At 41.0% G+C, this 14,264-nt stretch overlaps 1 protein-coding gene across 14 annotated transcripts in view; it reads left to right on the top strand.

Annotated features, from left to right (window-relative positions):
* hspg2 (heparan sulfate proteoglycan 2) overlaps positions 1-14,264 on the top strand; it is a 116,576-nt gene that overhangs the window by 80,943 nt on the left and 21,369 nt on the right. For 13 of the 14 annotated variants that reach the window (XM_053240938.1, XM_053240944.1, XM_053240941.1 and 10 more), the window contains 21 exons: positions 13-174; positions 452-574; positions 696-857; positions 1,552-1,674; positions 1,988-2,149; positions 2,290-2,412; positions 2,566-2,715; positions 2,931-3,073; positions 3,267-3,344; positions 5,545-5,680; positions 6,837-6,991; positions 7,192-7,321; positions 8,127-8,270; positions 8,634-8,768; positions 9,733-9,914; positions 10,009-10,204; positions 11,118-11,297; positions 11,601-11,861; positions 12,048-12,210; positions 13,103-13,200; positions 13,418-13,684. In XM_053240938.1, the coding sequence (XP_053096913.1) occupies positions 13-174; positions 452-574; positions 696-857; positions 1,552-1,674; positions 1,988-2,149; positions 2,290-2,412; positions 2,566-2,715; positions 2,931-3,073; positions 3,267-3,344; positions 5,545-5,680; positions 6,837-6,991; positions 7,192-7,321; positions 8,127-8,270; positions 8,634-8,768; positions 9,733-9,914; positions 10,009-10,204; positions 11,118-11,297; positions 11,601-11,861; positions 12,048-12,210; positions 13,103-13,200; positions 13,418-13,684 (3,273 nt within the window). The remainder of the gene's footprint in view (positions 1-12; positions 175-451; positions 575-695; positions 858-1,551; positions 1,675-1,987; positions 2,150-2,289; positions 2,413-2,565; positions 2,716-2,930; positions 3,074-3,266; positions 3,345-5,544; positions 5,681-6,836; positions 6,992-7,191; positions 7,322-8,126; positions 8,271-8,633; positions 8,769-9,732; positions 9,915-10,008; positions 10,205-11,117; positions 11,298-11,600; positions 11,862-12,047; positions 12,211-13,102; positions 13,201-13,417; positions 13,685-14,264) is intronic. The other variant, XM_053240942.1, reaches the window with a different exon arrangement.

Raw genomic sequence — 14,264 nt, 5'->3', positions numbered from 1 at the left:
TGTTACTTTCAGGAGGTCCGGGCAACCGTATTAGCAGCAGAGCCATCATCCGAGGCGGCATTCTGACCTTCCCATCTGTGCAGCGCTCTGATGAGGGCGACTACACCTGCAGAGCCCTCAACACACACGGAGAACATACAGTCCGGGCGGTCCTCTATGTTTACAGTTCACCTGGTACAAAATTAATCTAGACTATAAACTTTGGTTTTCCCCAGATGTTATATTTACTCATCTGTGTTCATTATATTCCTTATATGTTGCTAGCTGATAATCTACATCACATGCATTCTTATCTTGACAGGAACAGTCTAGTTATTTGGACATCAAAAAAAAAAAAAAAAAAAAAACAGTACCTACATGCCAACTAGTAATAGGAGTCGGAAGACAAAATATGAAACACAGCTCAGCATATTTTTTTCTGTGTGTAATTAAATGCTCTTTTATCTTGTAGCTGATGAGGCTGTGAAGCCCACAGTCACAATTCAACCATCTGTACTCAGAGTCCAACAGGGCTCACGTGCTGAGTTCCGCTGCACAGCCACTGGCAGCCCGGCTCCTTCCATTGAATGGACAGGTAAGGTGATGGAGAAACTAACATAACGCAACTAATCTGGGAATTTGCATTTTATTTGGTGAAAGATTAATAACAACGAAGCTCTGTAAAGTGACAATGAACACTGAATTGTAACTCACAGGAGGCCCAGGAAACCGTATCAGTGGCAGCACCATCATCAGAGGTGGGGTTCTCACCTTCCCATCTGTTGAGCAGTCTGATGAGGGCGAGTACACCTGCAGGGCCCTCAACGCACACGGAGAACATGCAGCCCGCGCAGTCCTCTACGTCCAGCGTTCATCTGGTACAAATAGCAACTAATTCTCCAGCACTGGTTGAAAAACATAGGCCATGTAGCTTGTTTCGCAAGTCTCAGTACTCTATGGTCCACCAATATAATATTCCAGCTCCCAGGACAACTGAACCACAGACTGTATATATTGTAGACACTGTATATATGTTCCACTGATTCTTACTGTGCTAATATGAAGCCAAAAGCCTTGCTTGCATTTGTGCGGTTGATGGAACCTGAAGCCAAAGCATGAATATTAGAGATTGGTGTTGGGACTCACCAATATTCTTTAGGGACACACTTTCTCCTCATGCCAGAAGACCACATGGTGACCAAATTTATTTAATTTTACTACTAGAGAAGAAGAAGCACTTTGTGCAGGAGCATGCCTTATGCAATTTTCCCAAATGAAGTAAATACTTTTAGGTTAATTATACTTCAACCAGCATGAAATTGTCCTCTTTACGGTCTTTCCAAAGATTTAAGTTTGGCACCATCTATTTTACCGCACTAGCAAATGGAAACTCATGATTCAAGCAAGCTACAGTACACTGGGGTGGACAAATCATTAGTTAACACACCGGGAAACTCTAGCTTTAGTGTGCTTGCCCAGGCCCATGTTATACTTGCTTGGAAGTTCAATTAACAAGGCTAAAAACATTCCTTTCTGTCCTGCATGTTACTAACTGCTTTTTGCTCACCCTAGCTGTCGAGGTGACGAAGCCTACAGTGACGATCTCCTCGCCCGTGCTCACTGTCCAACAGGGCCAACGTGCTGAGTTACGCTGCACCGCCACTGGCAACCCAGCTCCTTCTATCGAGTGGACAGGTGAAGTTTTGGAAAAACGAGCAGTTAATTGGTTATAAAATCTAAATTTATATCTCTTGAACAAGATCACATTATTTTCATTTATGTAAGTCAGGAGGTTTGTTCTTCTATTGGCGGAAAACAGTAGCAATATTGTTTTTGGATAAGGTGTTATCATTTAAAATCTAATATCTACAGATAAAACAAATGATAAATTATTGTCTAAAAATAATTTACTTTAGTTTTTAATAATAAACACTAGCAAATAATGCACACACTGTGCTATGTGCCACGGCTTGTGATTTGACAACATATTTTCAATTTAAACTCCCAGGAGGTCCAGGCAACCGTATCAGCAGCAGCGCCATCATCCGAGGCGGAGTTCTCATTTTCCCCTCTGTGGAGCGCTCTGACGAGGGCGAATACACCTGCAGAGCCTTCAACACATACGGAGAACATGCAGCCCGGCTGGTCCTCTATGTCCAGAGTTCATCTGGTACAAGTCCCAACTAGATCATCAGCATTAACTATGTAGACCTCAAAATTGTTTATTATAACAGCTTATTGTTTATGAATCTTATTTCATGCACGCTGTCATTTTGGAGCGTTCCTCACACTGCTGTTTTTCTGCTGTAGCTGGCATCGTGACGAAGCCCACAGTGACCATCCACCCGCCTGGGATTACCATCCAGCAGGGCCAACGTGCTGAGTTCCGCTGCACCGCCACTGGCAACCCGACTCCTTCAGTTGAGTGGACAGGTACGATGGGGGAGAAACTAACACTGAAAATCATTTAGTACAGAATTAGTCTCAGTCTTACAAAATATAAAAAAGTAAATATTCAAGTAAATTCAAATTCGTATTACTTTTATTAGTATTAGATCAAAGAGGAAAAACAATTCTTGCTTGTAGGTCCAGGTAACCGTATCAGCAGCAGCGCCATCATCCAAGGTGGAGTTCTGACCTTCCCGTCTGTGCAGCGCTCTGACGAGGGCGACTACACCTGCAGAGCTGTCAACATACACGGAGAACATACAGCCCGGGCAGTTCTCTACGTTCACAGTATGTGGATTACAAGTCCCAACTAGATTATGAGTATTGGATTGACTACTGAAGTCATTTTTTTATGTTATGTAGTGAAAAAAAACATCTGGGGGGCATGCTGTTATAGGAGAATAATCAACTATGTGAAGCAGAGTTACTGTAGTTTCTATTAACTATATTAATCCTGTTCAGTATGTATACATGGAAAGACAATCGCATTGACTTGATTTTAGGTGCCAGTCTACCCCACGTGCAGGTGAGCCCCCAGCGGGTGGAGATTCACGAGGGTGAGACTTTACGCCTCTACTGCAGAGCTGGAGGCTCGCCCAGCCCGGGTCTGACCTGGAAAAAGAGAGGTGGAACTCTCCCTCCTCAGGTTAGACATTTATTTCCTCCAAAGTATCTCCTGTTCTCTTTTTGTCCCCCTTTTTCTAGCATCTGCATCAACTCTGTTTGTTCGGTTATGCCATTGGTCTTGCTTGGGTTTTGACAGTCTCATTTCTTTCCTTGTTTGTTTGTGGGTTTCTTTGTTTTGTTTTGTTCCATCCCGTGTCTTGACGTCTGTTCAGGCCATTCCCTCTCACGGTTTCCATCAGTTTAAGTCCAACAGTCTCGATGTGTTGCAGAGACGTATTGACGAGATGCAGGTCTGTCCATCTGTCTGCTGTCTGTCTCACACCAATCCATCCTCCATGTCTCACTTTGCTCACCTAGCTTGCTGTTTACTAAGTGCATGCTTTAAAAAATCGTCTAAAAAATTTGTCACTGATTTATGTATCATCTACTAACCAGAAGCTAATACAGTATGTAGGTACATGTACAGTCCCTTGCATAAGTATTCAACCTCCCCCTCTTGTACCTTTCCACATTTTGTAGTGTTACAACCTGGAACTGAAAATGACATTACATTCTATGGATCTACACTAAAGATCCCATTATACGACCCATAATTCTCTGAATTTTGTTGGACGACCTCCTCTAGGCCATGCTTGCGCCATATTCTTTCCATTTTTAATAATGGATTTAATGTTGCTCTGCAGGAAGTTTGAGATTTTTTTTTACAAGCAAACCCTGATTGACACTTTTCCAGAACTTTGTCCCGGACCTGGATTTCATGACACTGTTTCTTTAGGTCTGTTCTCTAACAAACTCTGGCCTCTACCAGGAACAGGTGGATTTCTATTGAGACACTATAATTGCACATAGTTATAGGAAGGGGCGGGGTTGAATACTTATCCAAGGCACTGTATGAGTGAAAGTAGTGTTTGCTCCCTTTAGTATAGAACACTCTTTTACAGTACAGGAAGCCTTTTTTTGCAGCTAAATAGTGTATTGCTTTTGCTTTTGTGTAATGTGCACTGCACAATGTTAGCTTTTCCTAGGGTTTGGGTGGATCTTCTGTGTGATCAGGCTGCTTTGAGAAGCTGTGAATGCATCCAGATGCTCATTAAGTTGAGCATCTGCACCTCACGCTTTAGCACATCACAGTGAAAAATGTGGCCACTAGCTGAAGCAGTAGAAAGCTGACAGCTTGTTTATACAGGAATAAACACTGTTATGAAAGTGATATAGAATTACAGGTGTGATGTGTTCATCTGTCTAATAAACGCATTGTCCTTTGTGGCAAACTAATTTGTCAAATTGAGGAATAATTTAGTCCAGGGGTCGTCAACTGGAGGTCCGGATCCAGACACGGTGAAGTATTTCAGCATAAAATACACTGCAACAGCAGTGAAAAACTGATCATGGTTCAGTGACTACATGAGTCTTTGTGTTTTCTGTAGAAAATTCTCTGTTGCAGTTTAACCAATCACATGCAGTTGTGTAAATTATAAAGCTAAAGGCAGCTCATCGAGAAAGGAAAGAGTTTTAATTTTTATTTATGACAAAAGTATATGTTAATGGCACTAATCAAAAGTGGTAACGTGAAGCGCCAGTGCGAAGCGAAACAAAACTTCAAATTATCTCAAAAACTTCAGATTATCTGTATAGCCATGAAATAATCAATAATGACTAAGCATTAAAGCGTGACAATTGTCAGTCATGTTAAGTGCTAATCTGGATCTTTGTAAGCAAGTAATTTTGTGTAGCTAAACCTTTACAGATTTTAGTTTAGGCTAAAATGTTTGGATGCTAGTGCAAGAGGCGGGGATTTCTGAATTGACAGGCATGTAGAGACGCCCCTTTGTCCTGATTGGTTGAAATTTGGCGGACGGCATCTTTTGTTGGTGCCTCAGAGAAATACGTCACTGAAAGCTGCCAGAAGAGAATCGCACCAAATATTACATTTAATGTAATATTTTACATTTAAAGTGATATTTACAGCTAAGAATATTTGTCCTTTGGGAGGATAATGGTGAAGGTGGTGCTGTTCACAGGATTATAAGGAATACAATAGAATTAAGTAAAAAGTAGAATAGAAAGATAAATAAGAAAGAAGAGGAGGATTTAGGATTTCTTCTAGCAGCTCTAACCATGCCCAGCTCTAATTATCACATGTCACTTTGTGAAATGTCTAATCAACCCTATTAATAATGCTGTTAATAATTGCAATTAGTCATATTTACTGTTTAGTGAAGAACTAGAGCCTAACATGTTAAGCAACACCATCATACAAATTAATAATATAAGTGCTTCCACAGCTATCACACTAATCAGTTTATTACACAAGTACATAATGTGTCTTGTGAAAGTGTGTATTCCTGATCAGGTGATACAAGGTAAGAATCAGAACAAATGTTGTAAATTGGTTGCAAGAGAAAATGGATAAATCTGTTTAATGTGAAAATGAGACAATGATGAGTTTCTTGTGTTGTAATGACTTAATTTCCTCCTGAACCTGACTAGGCTCGAATGGAGCGCACTGACTACGGCACTCTACTCATCCCCGACATGAAGGTTTCCGACGCCGGCACATATCTGTGTATCGGCACGAACGCTGTCGGCTCCTCTGAGGCTGTTATCGACGTCACTGTGATTAAAGGTAAACTGATAACAGGACATTTTGAGCAATATAACAATTCAGTTATTAAAATGCAATGGCATTCAGAATTATTGATAAAAATGAATGTAGAAGAAGAATATAACACATGCAATAAGTAATATTTTAAGCTCCAAAACACGGGTTTCAAAATTATTGGCACCCCACACCATCCCTCTTATCATGTGACCTCCTACTGGCACGTTCCTTTGAGAATTATTTATTTATTGTAAGGACAAAGATGAACTGAATTAAAATTTTGAATTATAGTATGAAATTTTGCATGGTGTTGCCGTGAGTAGCATTACCACCTCTCAAACTGAGCTCAGGTTACTATCCGTGTTGAGTTTCGTATGTTCTCTTCGTGTCCATACGGGTTTCCTCTGCATTCTCCTGTTTCCTTCTACCTCCCAAAAAATTTGCTGGTAGGTGGACTGGCTATGCTAAATTGCGTTTATTCCCATCTCACTCATAGTGCTCCCAGGTAGCCTCCAGATCCACCATGACCCTGACGATAATGAAGCACCTACTGAATTTTGAATAATCAATTTTCCTATTTATAAAGGTTGTCAATAATTCTGGAGCACTGTATTGCTATAAATATTATTTTAAGATATCAAAAGGGCCCTAAATATTCTTAAATGCCCTTAAAAATGTCTTTTTTGCCTAAAATATACAAATTGGGTTCAGTAATTTAGAGTTGTGCAACCAAGCATAAATTAGACCAGCTGTAGATAAACAAAGCCAGGCCTGCTTGTACATTCCTAATTCACTCAGAACGATGCAGATGTTCTAGATTAAAATGAATATATTTAGAGGTGTTTGTGGATTTTGGCACATATGCTGACAATTAGTTTCTGTGTGAACGTGAAGAGTTTATTAAGCAGGTTTTCAGCATGTATAGTAAAATAAGTCAACTAACATGGCTGAAAATTAGAGCCTCGTTAGTTCATAGTGGTATTTCTCACTTTAATGTGTTTTGCATGAATACTAGCAGCGCTGCAACTGAATCGGGTCAGTAATGTGTTTGTAAACTACAATAATCTCAGAATTGTCTCAACTAAATGAAAGATGCATTAGTTCCAACTCTAATAAAAGCCAGTTGTGGTGTTATATACAATGTACAGTATATCTCAAAGGATGAAATTTTTGCTTCTAGGTGAGACCGTACCCTCTGATGTCACCATCCAAAGCACAACTGGCACTGTGGTGCAGGGAGAGATGCTGGAACTGAACTGCATCGTCCAAGGAAACCCTCCACCTTCTGTCATATGGAGCAGAGCCAATGGCTTAGGCCTCTCTTCTAACCACCAGGTTTGTACTGACCACTGATTTGATTTTTCAATTCTGGTTTATTCAGTTTAAGATACTGCATGACTATTAATTAGTATAATTGTGAACAAGATCAACAGCAGAAGAGCAATAATATAACAGCAGCATGAAAGTTAATAAGAAAGAATCAGAAATGGGTGTGTTTTACCAAGCTGTTATTCAGACTTGAGTGTATGTCTTAGGTTATCGGATCGAAGCTGCGTATTCTTCAGGCGTCCCCGGACGACTCTGGAGAGTACATCTGCAGGGTGTATGGAGGCCCACACACTCGCCAAGCATCCATCTACGTCTCTGTTACCTCCGAGGCTGTCCGTAAGCACCTCACTCTCTATTTTAAGAACCTTAAGTTCTCGAGCGCATCAACCTGGAGCATTTTGATGAGGATTTTTACACAGGCAACTGCATCACATTTTCCAGCTCATATCCAGGCTCGTAAAATACACATTTTCTCCAAAGCCAACACCTCAGTTAAGGAGCTCTGTTAGTAACTGGAATGTTATGATCTTCCAGACAGCCACTGTTTTGCTCGTGAAAAAGGGACTCTTAATCCCTGAACCGCTCTAGGAGAGCCATACAAGGCGCCAGTATTCAAGTAGATTTTTACGCAGCTATTTTTAGTTTCTAAAGGCATTTAGAAGGCATTTTCGGGGGAAGAAAGGATGATAAGATGATATGCTTTCTCACTGATGAGGCTGTGTCAGCAACATGTGCTGAAAAATGAAATCTATAAGCTGCTTCAATTCACGGTCTGGGCTAGAAAGAAATAATCCCCATCACTTCTTCTGCAGTACTGTGTCAATAGAAAGGTTCTCCAAGATGCTGGGGGAAAAAAAAAATCTTACCAGCCTTGTATGCCATGTCCTTATAAAACTGCACAAGAATGTAACCTGAGTGAACCGATGCAGTTTTTAAAGCAAAGAATGGTCACACCAAATATTGATTCGGTTTAGTTTAGTATTGTTTGTCATCGCACAGTTTGTAGAAATGTTTCGTTTCAATACATTTGAAGCATCTGAGATTTACAGAATTTCTTTACATGTGCTTAAACCTTGTACAGTATTGTATATTATATTATGTGCAGTTGTGTAATCATTACTGTGCTCTGCCTGTGGAAAAGGTCATCAGAGCCCAATCATCTCCATCGAGCCCCACAGCATAGTAGTGAAGAAGGGCGAGTCGGCCAGCTTCAGGTGCCGATTACACACCGGAGCACAGCCTGTCCGCCTGGAGTGGAAACTTTCTACTAACGAGCCTTTCCAAGGTTAACAACGCCTTTTGCTTAAGGAATAAATCATGTTGGGGCTTGCTGTTATCAGAAAATAATCAATGATGGGGTATGGTGCAGTAACAGTATGATGAATTACTGTTACCCACACAAAGTTGATTATTTTCCAAAGCAGCATGCCATGAAGTATTTTATTCCTATTATACCACATCAATTTGCCAGTGATTGCAATTTTTTTATTAATTGAGGAATGGCACATCATACTTTTTATCCTTTTATAGTTAAGTGACTAAAAATTCATTTTAGTCAGACCTTTGGACCTTACTGTAGATGACCTAATATCTTGTGTGTGTATTCGATTAGAAATGTTGATAGCTAAATGTCATTGTTTTATTGTAGATAATGTGAATGTCAGTCCAGATGGTTCAGTGTTCACCATTTCCAGCGCTCAGCCAGTAAACCAGGGTGCATACCGCTGTGTGGCCAGCAACCCCTACGGAGTCACGCACAGCATTGCATCTCTGATTGTCAAAGGTATGATAAAGTAATAATATTTCAACCTTTTAGAGGTCCTGAACCTTTTACAGATGGTGAAATATTTAAAATGTTTAAAAATTGGTAATAAAATAACACTACTAATCTGTATCTTTCTTGTAGTCCTGTTTTTGTGATATTTTGTTTATTTCATTTTACAACTGCACTTATTGATTTACTATTTATTACTTATTTGATATCTGTATTTCCTTCTTGCACTGTATTATGTTTTGTTGCTTTAATAATTTCCTGTATGGGCTTAATAGAGTCTGTTTGTCATCCATCCAACCATTCTACCAACCCTCCACCTGTCCATTCCTCTATCCACCCAGCTATCCATCCATACATCCATTCAGCCAGCTAGCTAGCCACCTGACTATCCACCCATCTACCAGCCATTAATCCCTCCATCCAACCATCCATCAATCCAATCATCAATCCATCCATGCATCTATCCACCCAGCCATCCACCCGACCGACCATCCATTCATCCATCCATACATATATCCATCCATCCAACTATCCATCCATCCAACCATCCATCCAATCAGCTGTCTGTACATTTATCCATCCAGCCACATGACTATCAACCCAACCATCTACCAATCATCCATCCCTCCATCCATCCACCTAACCATCCTCCCACCCCTACATCTATTCACCCAGTCATCTACCCAAACATCCACCAGCCCATCCATTCATTCACCCATCTATCCATCAACTCATCCATCTATCCATCCATCTCTTAATCCACTTGACCATTCGTCCATGCAGCCATCCTATTTGTCATTCTCCCTTTGTATTTTGTATGCTATTTCTCTTTTACGCTGTCTCTTTTGCATGTATATATAATTCTCTCTCAGTAAATAAGCTGCGCGTCAAAAAATAATTATCTACTCACTTGAGACATTGCTCAGGCAAATGTTTGTGCTGTTTTACTTTATGTTCACTCTGCTTCCCTCAGAACCCCCCAGAGCCACAGTGACACCCACAGGGCCAGTGAGGGTGAAGGTGGGCGAACCCATTAACCTGGAGTGCCAGGCAGCTGGAGAGCCGCGACCTTCTGTCACCTGGCACAGGCTGGACAACAACCGCAAGACGATCCTGAGCAGCCCCGTGCCCATGGAGTCCAACGCTGTCATGCAGGTTCATGTCGATGTACCGTTCGTCCTCTCTGTGTGCTGGTGTTTATGCCTTATTGCAGACATCTTAACAAGTTTTTTTTTTTTTTCTTCTCCAGATTTTGGTTGCACGGCCTGAGGACAGTGGCACATACATCTGCACAGCTCAGAACAGCCAGGGCAGATTAGAGACCCGGGTCGAGGTGATTATAGAAGGTGGAGCCCAGGTGCCAACTGTGCCCCGTGCTATCGTGCGTGATCCTCTGCTGGTTGTAGTGGAGGGGTCAACTGCGGTTCTACACTGTGATGCCCACGGTAAATACGGACCTTATACTATACAGATAATCTGGTTAAAATTACGTTTTAGTTCATTACATGAATTCTGGCAATTAACAATGAATATGTCTGCTGCAAGAAGTGCTATACAAATCAAATAAAATTAAGTCAAATTGACCTGACTTTATATACCTTCAGTACTATATGCAGCTAGAAATGTGTAGCTCTATACCCAGTATGGCATCTACACACAATAAAACAAGTTCCTATAATGAATTATGTTATAGCAGCTATAAACAGTCATTCTCCCACTTTCTCTTGAAGTTAATAAGATGGTAAAAATGCAGCTTGTTACAGAGAAACCACAAAGCACAAAGTGGTGGAAGCTTAAAGTTACCCCTGACTGTTACAAAGTTCTGATACTGGAGACTCCTTCCAAAATTGTTAAATAAACATCTCCACACAGAAAACTTCACCATATCAATGATTATGTTTTTCTTTGTTCAACAACAATGCTGCTTTTAATCTGTTTATTATTAGTCTTAGATTATGGGGAGTGTTGGCCATACTGCCATACCAAGTCTACATTGTTACTATAGGAACAATAACATATAAAAACGAGCACATCAACACCTTCTGACCAGTGAGCTTTGAAAATTCAACAGCACAGGGGTATAAGCATTTTACAAACAAAGAATGAAGATACTGGTCAGAGAAAATTATATTTGTCTGTTGCTTTTCTTAACTACTGAAGACTAAATGTTATTGTCTTAACAAGTCCTGTTTAAAATGGTTTCCTTAACCCAAAATGTTTAATACCTTGACTCCTGCTGCAGTATTATAACATATTTAATGTAAATATTATCTTTATTGAAAACTAGAACCACGATTTTACAGATGGGAAAACAGATGGGAAATGTGTTTGTGTGTTGATGATGTTTGTTGTTCTCAGGATTCCCAAAACCCACAATCACCTGGTCAAAGCTCCGTGCACCTCTTCCATGGAGACATAAGATAGTCAATAACAGTCTGGTCTTGCCCAGCGTGGGACGCCAGGACTCCGGGCAGTACATCTGCAATGCCACCAACCACATGGGCACCAGCGAAGTCACCATCATGGTGGATGTAGAGAGTGAGTTGAGAATTTTTTTTTCGATTATTGGCCAATCGAAGCCGTTCAGTCATTTTGAAATGTCTTGTAGAAGTAAGTCAAGGAGACCGGACTTGTGTAATCTTGAACGTGTTGTCCGTAGGTGGATTGACTACTCTAAATTGCTCTTGATGTGAATGAGTATGTGCATGACTTGTACATGTGCAGGGTGTATTCCCACTCTGGATAGCCTCTGGATTCACCGTGACCTTTACCAGGATACAGTGCTTACTGAAGATGAATGAGTGAATTTTCATGGTCTAACCATGTGTGGTTCTCTTTTAGCACCGCCATACACCACTACTCTGCCTGATGACGTAGCGGTGCGAGTCGGTGAGGTCATCAGACTGCAGTGTCTGGCACATGGAACACCACCAATGCGCTTCGAATGGAGCAAGGTGGACGGCAGGCTGCCGGCCCGGGCTGAGGTGCAGGGAGGAGACCTACAGATCAACCTGGCTTCCCCAAGCGATGCTGGAACCTACAAGTGTGTGGCTAGCAACAAAGTGGGCAGGAGCGAGGCTGTAGCTAAAGTGTCTGTACGATGTAAGTAGTTTGGATTGGCAGTCCATCGAAAATGCAGCTAACAGAACAGAAGTATCAGAAGTGTGTTTTTCCTGTCTGACATATCTAATTCAGATCACGGAGGTCTCTAGAATTATATGATGTGTGTGGAGGGTAGGGAGACTTATTTAATCCCTGTGTGATGTGTGTGTGTGTGTGTGTGTGTAGCGCCGTTGTCGGTGCGCGTCTCCCCCCAGGTGGAGGTGAAGGCTCTGGGCAGTGCAGTGGAGTTCACATGCTCAGCCAGTGGAGGACCAGAGATCACTCTGGAGTGGCTGAAGGAGGGAGGAACACTTCCACACAATCATCACATTAAAGATGGAGTACTGAGGTGGGCTCTAGTGGCATGTCATGTTCATGCAAGATGCTTCCCTATGCACAATTAACCGTATTTCCACTTCGTTTCTACGTGTATACGTATATGAATTGGGGTGGGCGGGGATACGGGGGTTTGTGGTAACAGCTTGCTGATAACCCACTACGTCGGCCGTATAATATCCTACCTAACTGTAATCTGGAAAGCAAAGCACAGAATGATTAAATATGCAGTAAATATTCTAAGATTTTCAGCATCCTGAGTAGATTTTCCACAGTATGATTCCAGATGTACAGCAGCTGTCGATCTTTTCCATGCTGTTACTTATTCGAAACACTGACGTATTAGTTCACACTGAATGTTCCATTACTCTTACCCATAAAAAGAGTGCGTCAAAACGGCTAAAAATTTCAGTTAGCATGGAAATGAACATGAAGTACGCTGAGAAATCATTAATTTTGGCAGCTAAAAATATGCACCCAAAAATTATATTTTGAGTTTATGGAAGAAAATGTAAAAATCCTGTAATTTTGGCCCAACAGATCTTTTAATAATATTTTATGTTACATATTTATAGATTTAATATATTTTACTACTACTACTACTACTACTACTAATAATAATAATAATAATAATAATAATAATAATAAAATCCACACTTGATTTTTTTTTTTGTTTTGATTTTTTCGCTTTAGTTTTGGTTTCATTCCAGTGCACCATTGTCAATTTCCCATCACTTTGCACAAGCAACTAACGCTGAATCAGCATGTTCTGATGTACTAGATTTTGGCCACAGGACCATTTTAGCTGTTGTATAAAAAGGATAAGCTTACACACATTCTGACACTCTTTACTAATTAACTAAGGTTTAGAAATCTGTTTCTCATCTCTATGGCTCTTTTGGCAGGATTGAGAACTTGGCAAAGAGCAATGAGGGAATGTACATCTGCAGAGCAACCACGCTGTTTGGCCAAGCGCAGGATACCGCTAAGCTCACCATTCAAGGTCTGTCCACGTCACGACTCGTGTTGTGAACACATGATTACACTTTAAACCTTTCTGAGCACCACATGCTCTTGTATACTGGCACCAGTGGCTATAAGATGTGGCCTTTTCTTATGCATTGTGGTCTTGTAGATATTCGACGTAGTGTTTTGTCGCACTGCGTATTGACAGTTAAACGTGATTAAATTGGTGGTTGGTGTGTCTCTGTGCACTACAGCATTGCCTAAGGTGATGATCAACGTGCGCACGTCGGTGCAGACGGTCACGGTGGGCACGTCAGTGGAGTTTGAGTGCCATGCCGAGGGCGACCCCGTTCCTACCGTGCACTGGAGTAAAGTGGGAGCTCCACTGCCTGATCACGTGCAGGTGAAAGGGGCCATGCTGAGGATCGAGCGCGTGACTGAGGCTGACGCCGGCCAGTACCGCTGCACTGCAACCAACAACGTCGGCTCCGTTCAGTCTCAAGTGGTCCTTAACATCCAGTGTATGTGAACTGATTTTCAGCATTATTTTGTGTTATATTCTCTTACATTTTTTATATAATGCTTTAAATTACAGTGCACCCAGATCTAGCTAACTATAAATACTCTTAGCAATACAGATGATGTGATTACTATAATATGTACAAATGTACACTTTTAGAACCTTAAGTGTTGTTCTGTTCTCCTGTTTGGGGGGACCTTTAAATTTTCTATGTGGGCCCCTACATAGAAAATGTCCTTATGCGAAAGGGTTCCAAAAGAGTAGAAGCTTTTTTAGGAAGCTAGGAATCCTTAGTCAACCAATGAACTCTTAAAGAACCCATGAAGAATCCTTTTTTTTCACATAAATTCATCCCATGTATTTATATCAGATGTTGACTCAAGTCCTGTGATGTCAGATGCATTCCAGTAAAAATCTAAATTTAAAAAAAAATCTAATTTTTTTTATTAATTTCGCATTTGCCCCAGTTTAGTGGATCAGCCAAGACATGTCTGGCCTTTAGTTGCTCCTTTAGTTGTATACCAGAGCTACAATGCTCATGTAAGCTACAAGTAATGGAAGTTTGCTTCACCCAAAACCTT

Source organism: Pangasianodon hypophthalmus, chromosome 16, assembly GCF_027358585.1.
Source record: "Pangasianodon hypophthalmus isolate fPanHyp1 chromosome 16, fPanHyp1.pri, whole genome shotgun sequence".
Lineage (NCBI taxonomy): Eukaryota > Metazoa > Chordata > Actinopteri > Siluriformes > Pangasiidae > Pangasianodon > Pangasianodon hypophthalmus.
Note: the sequence above shows the minus strand (reverse complement) of the source record. Positions and strands in the feature narration are given on the sequence as shown.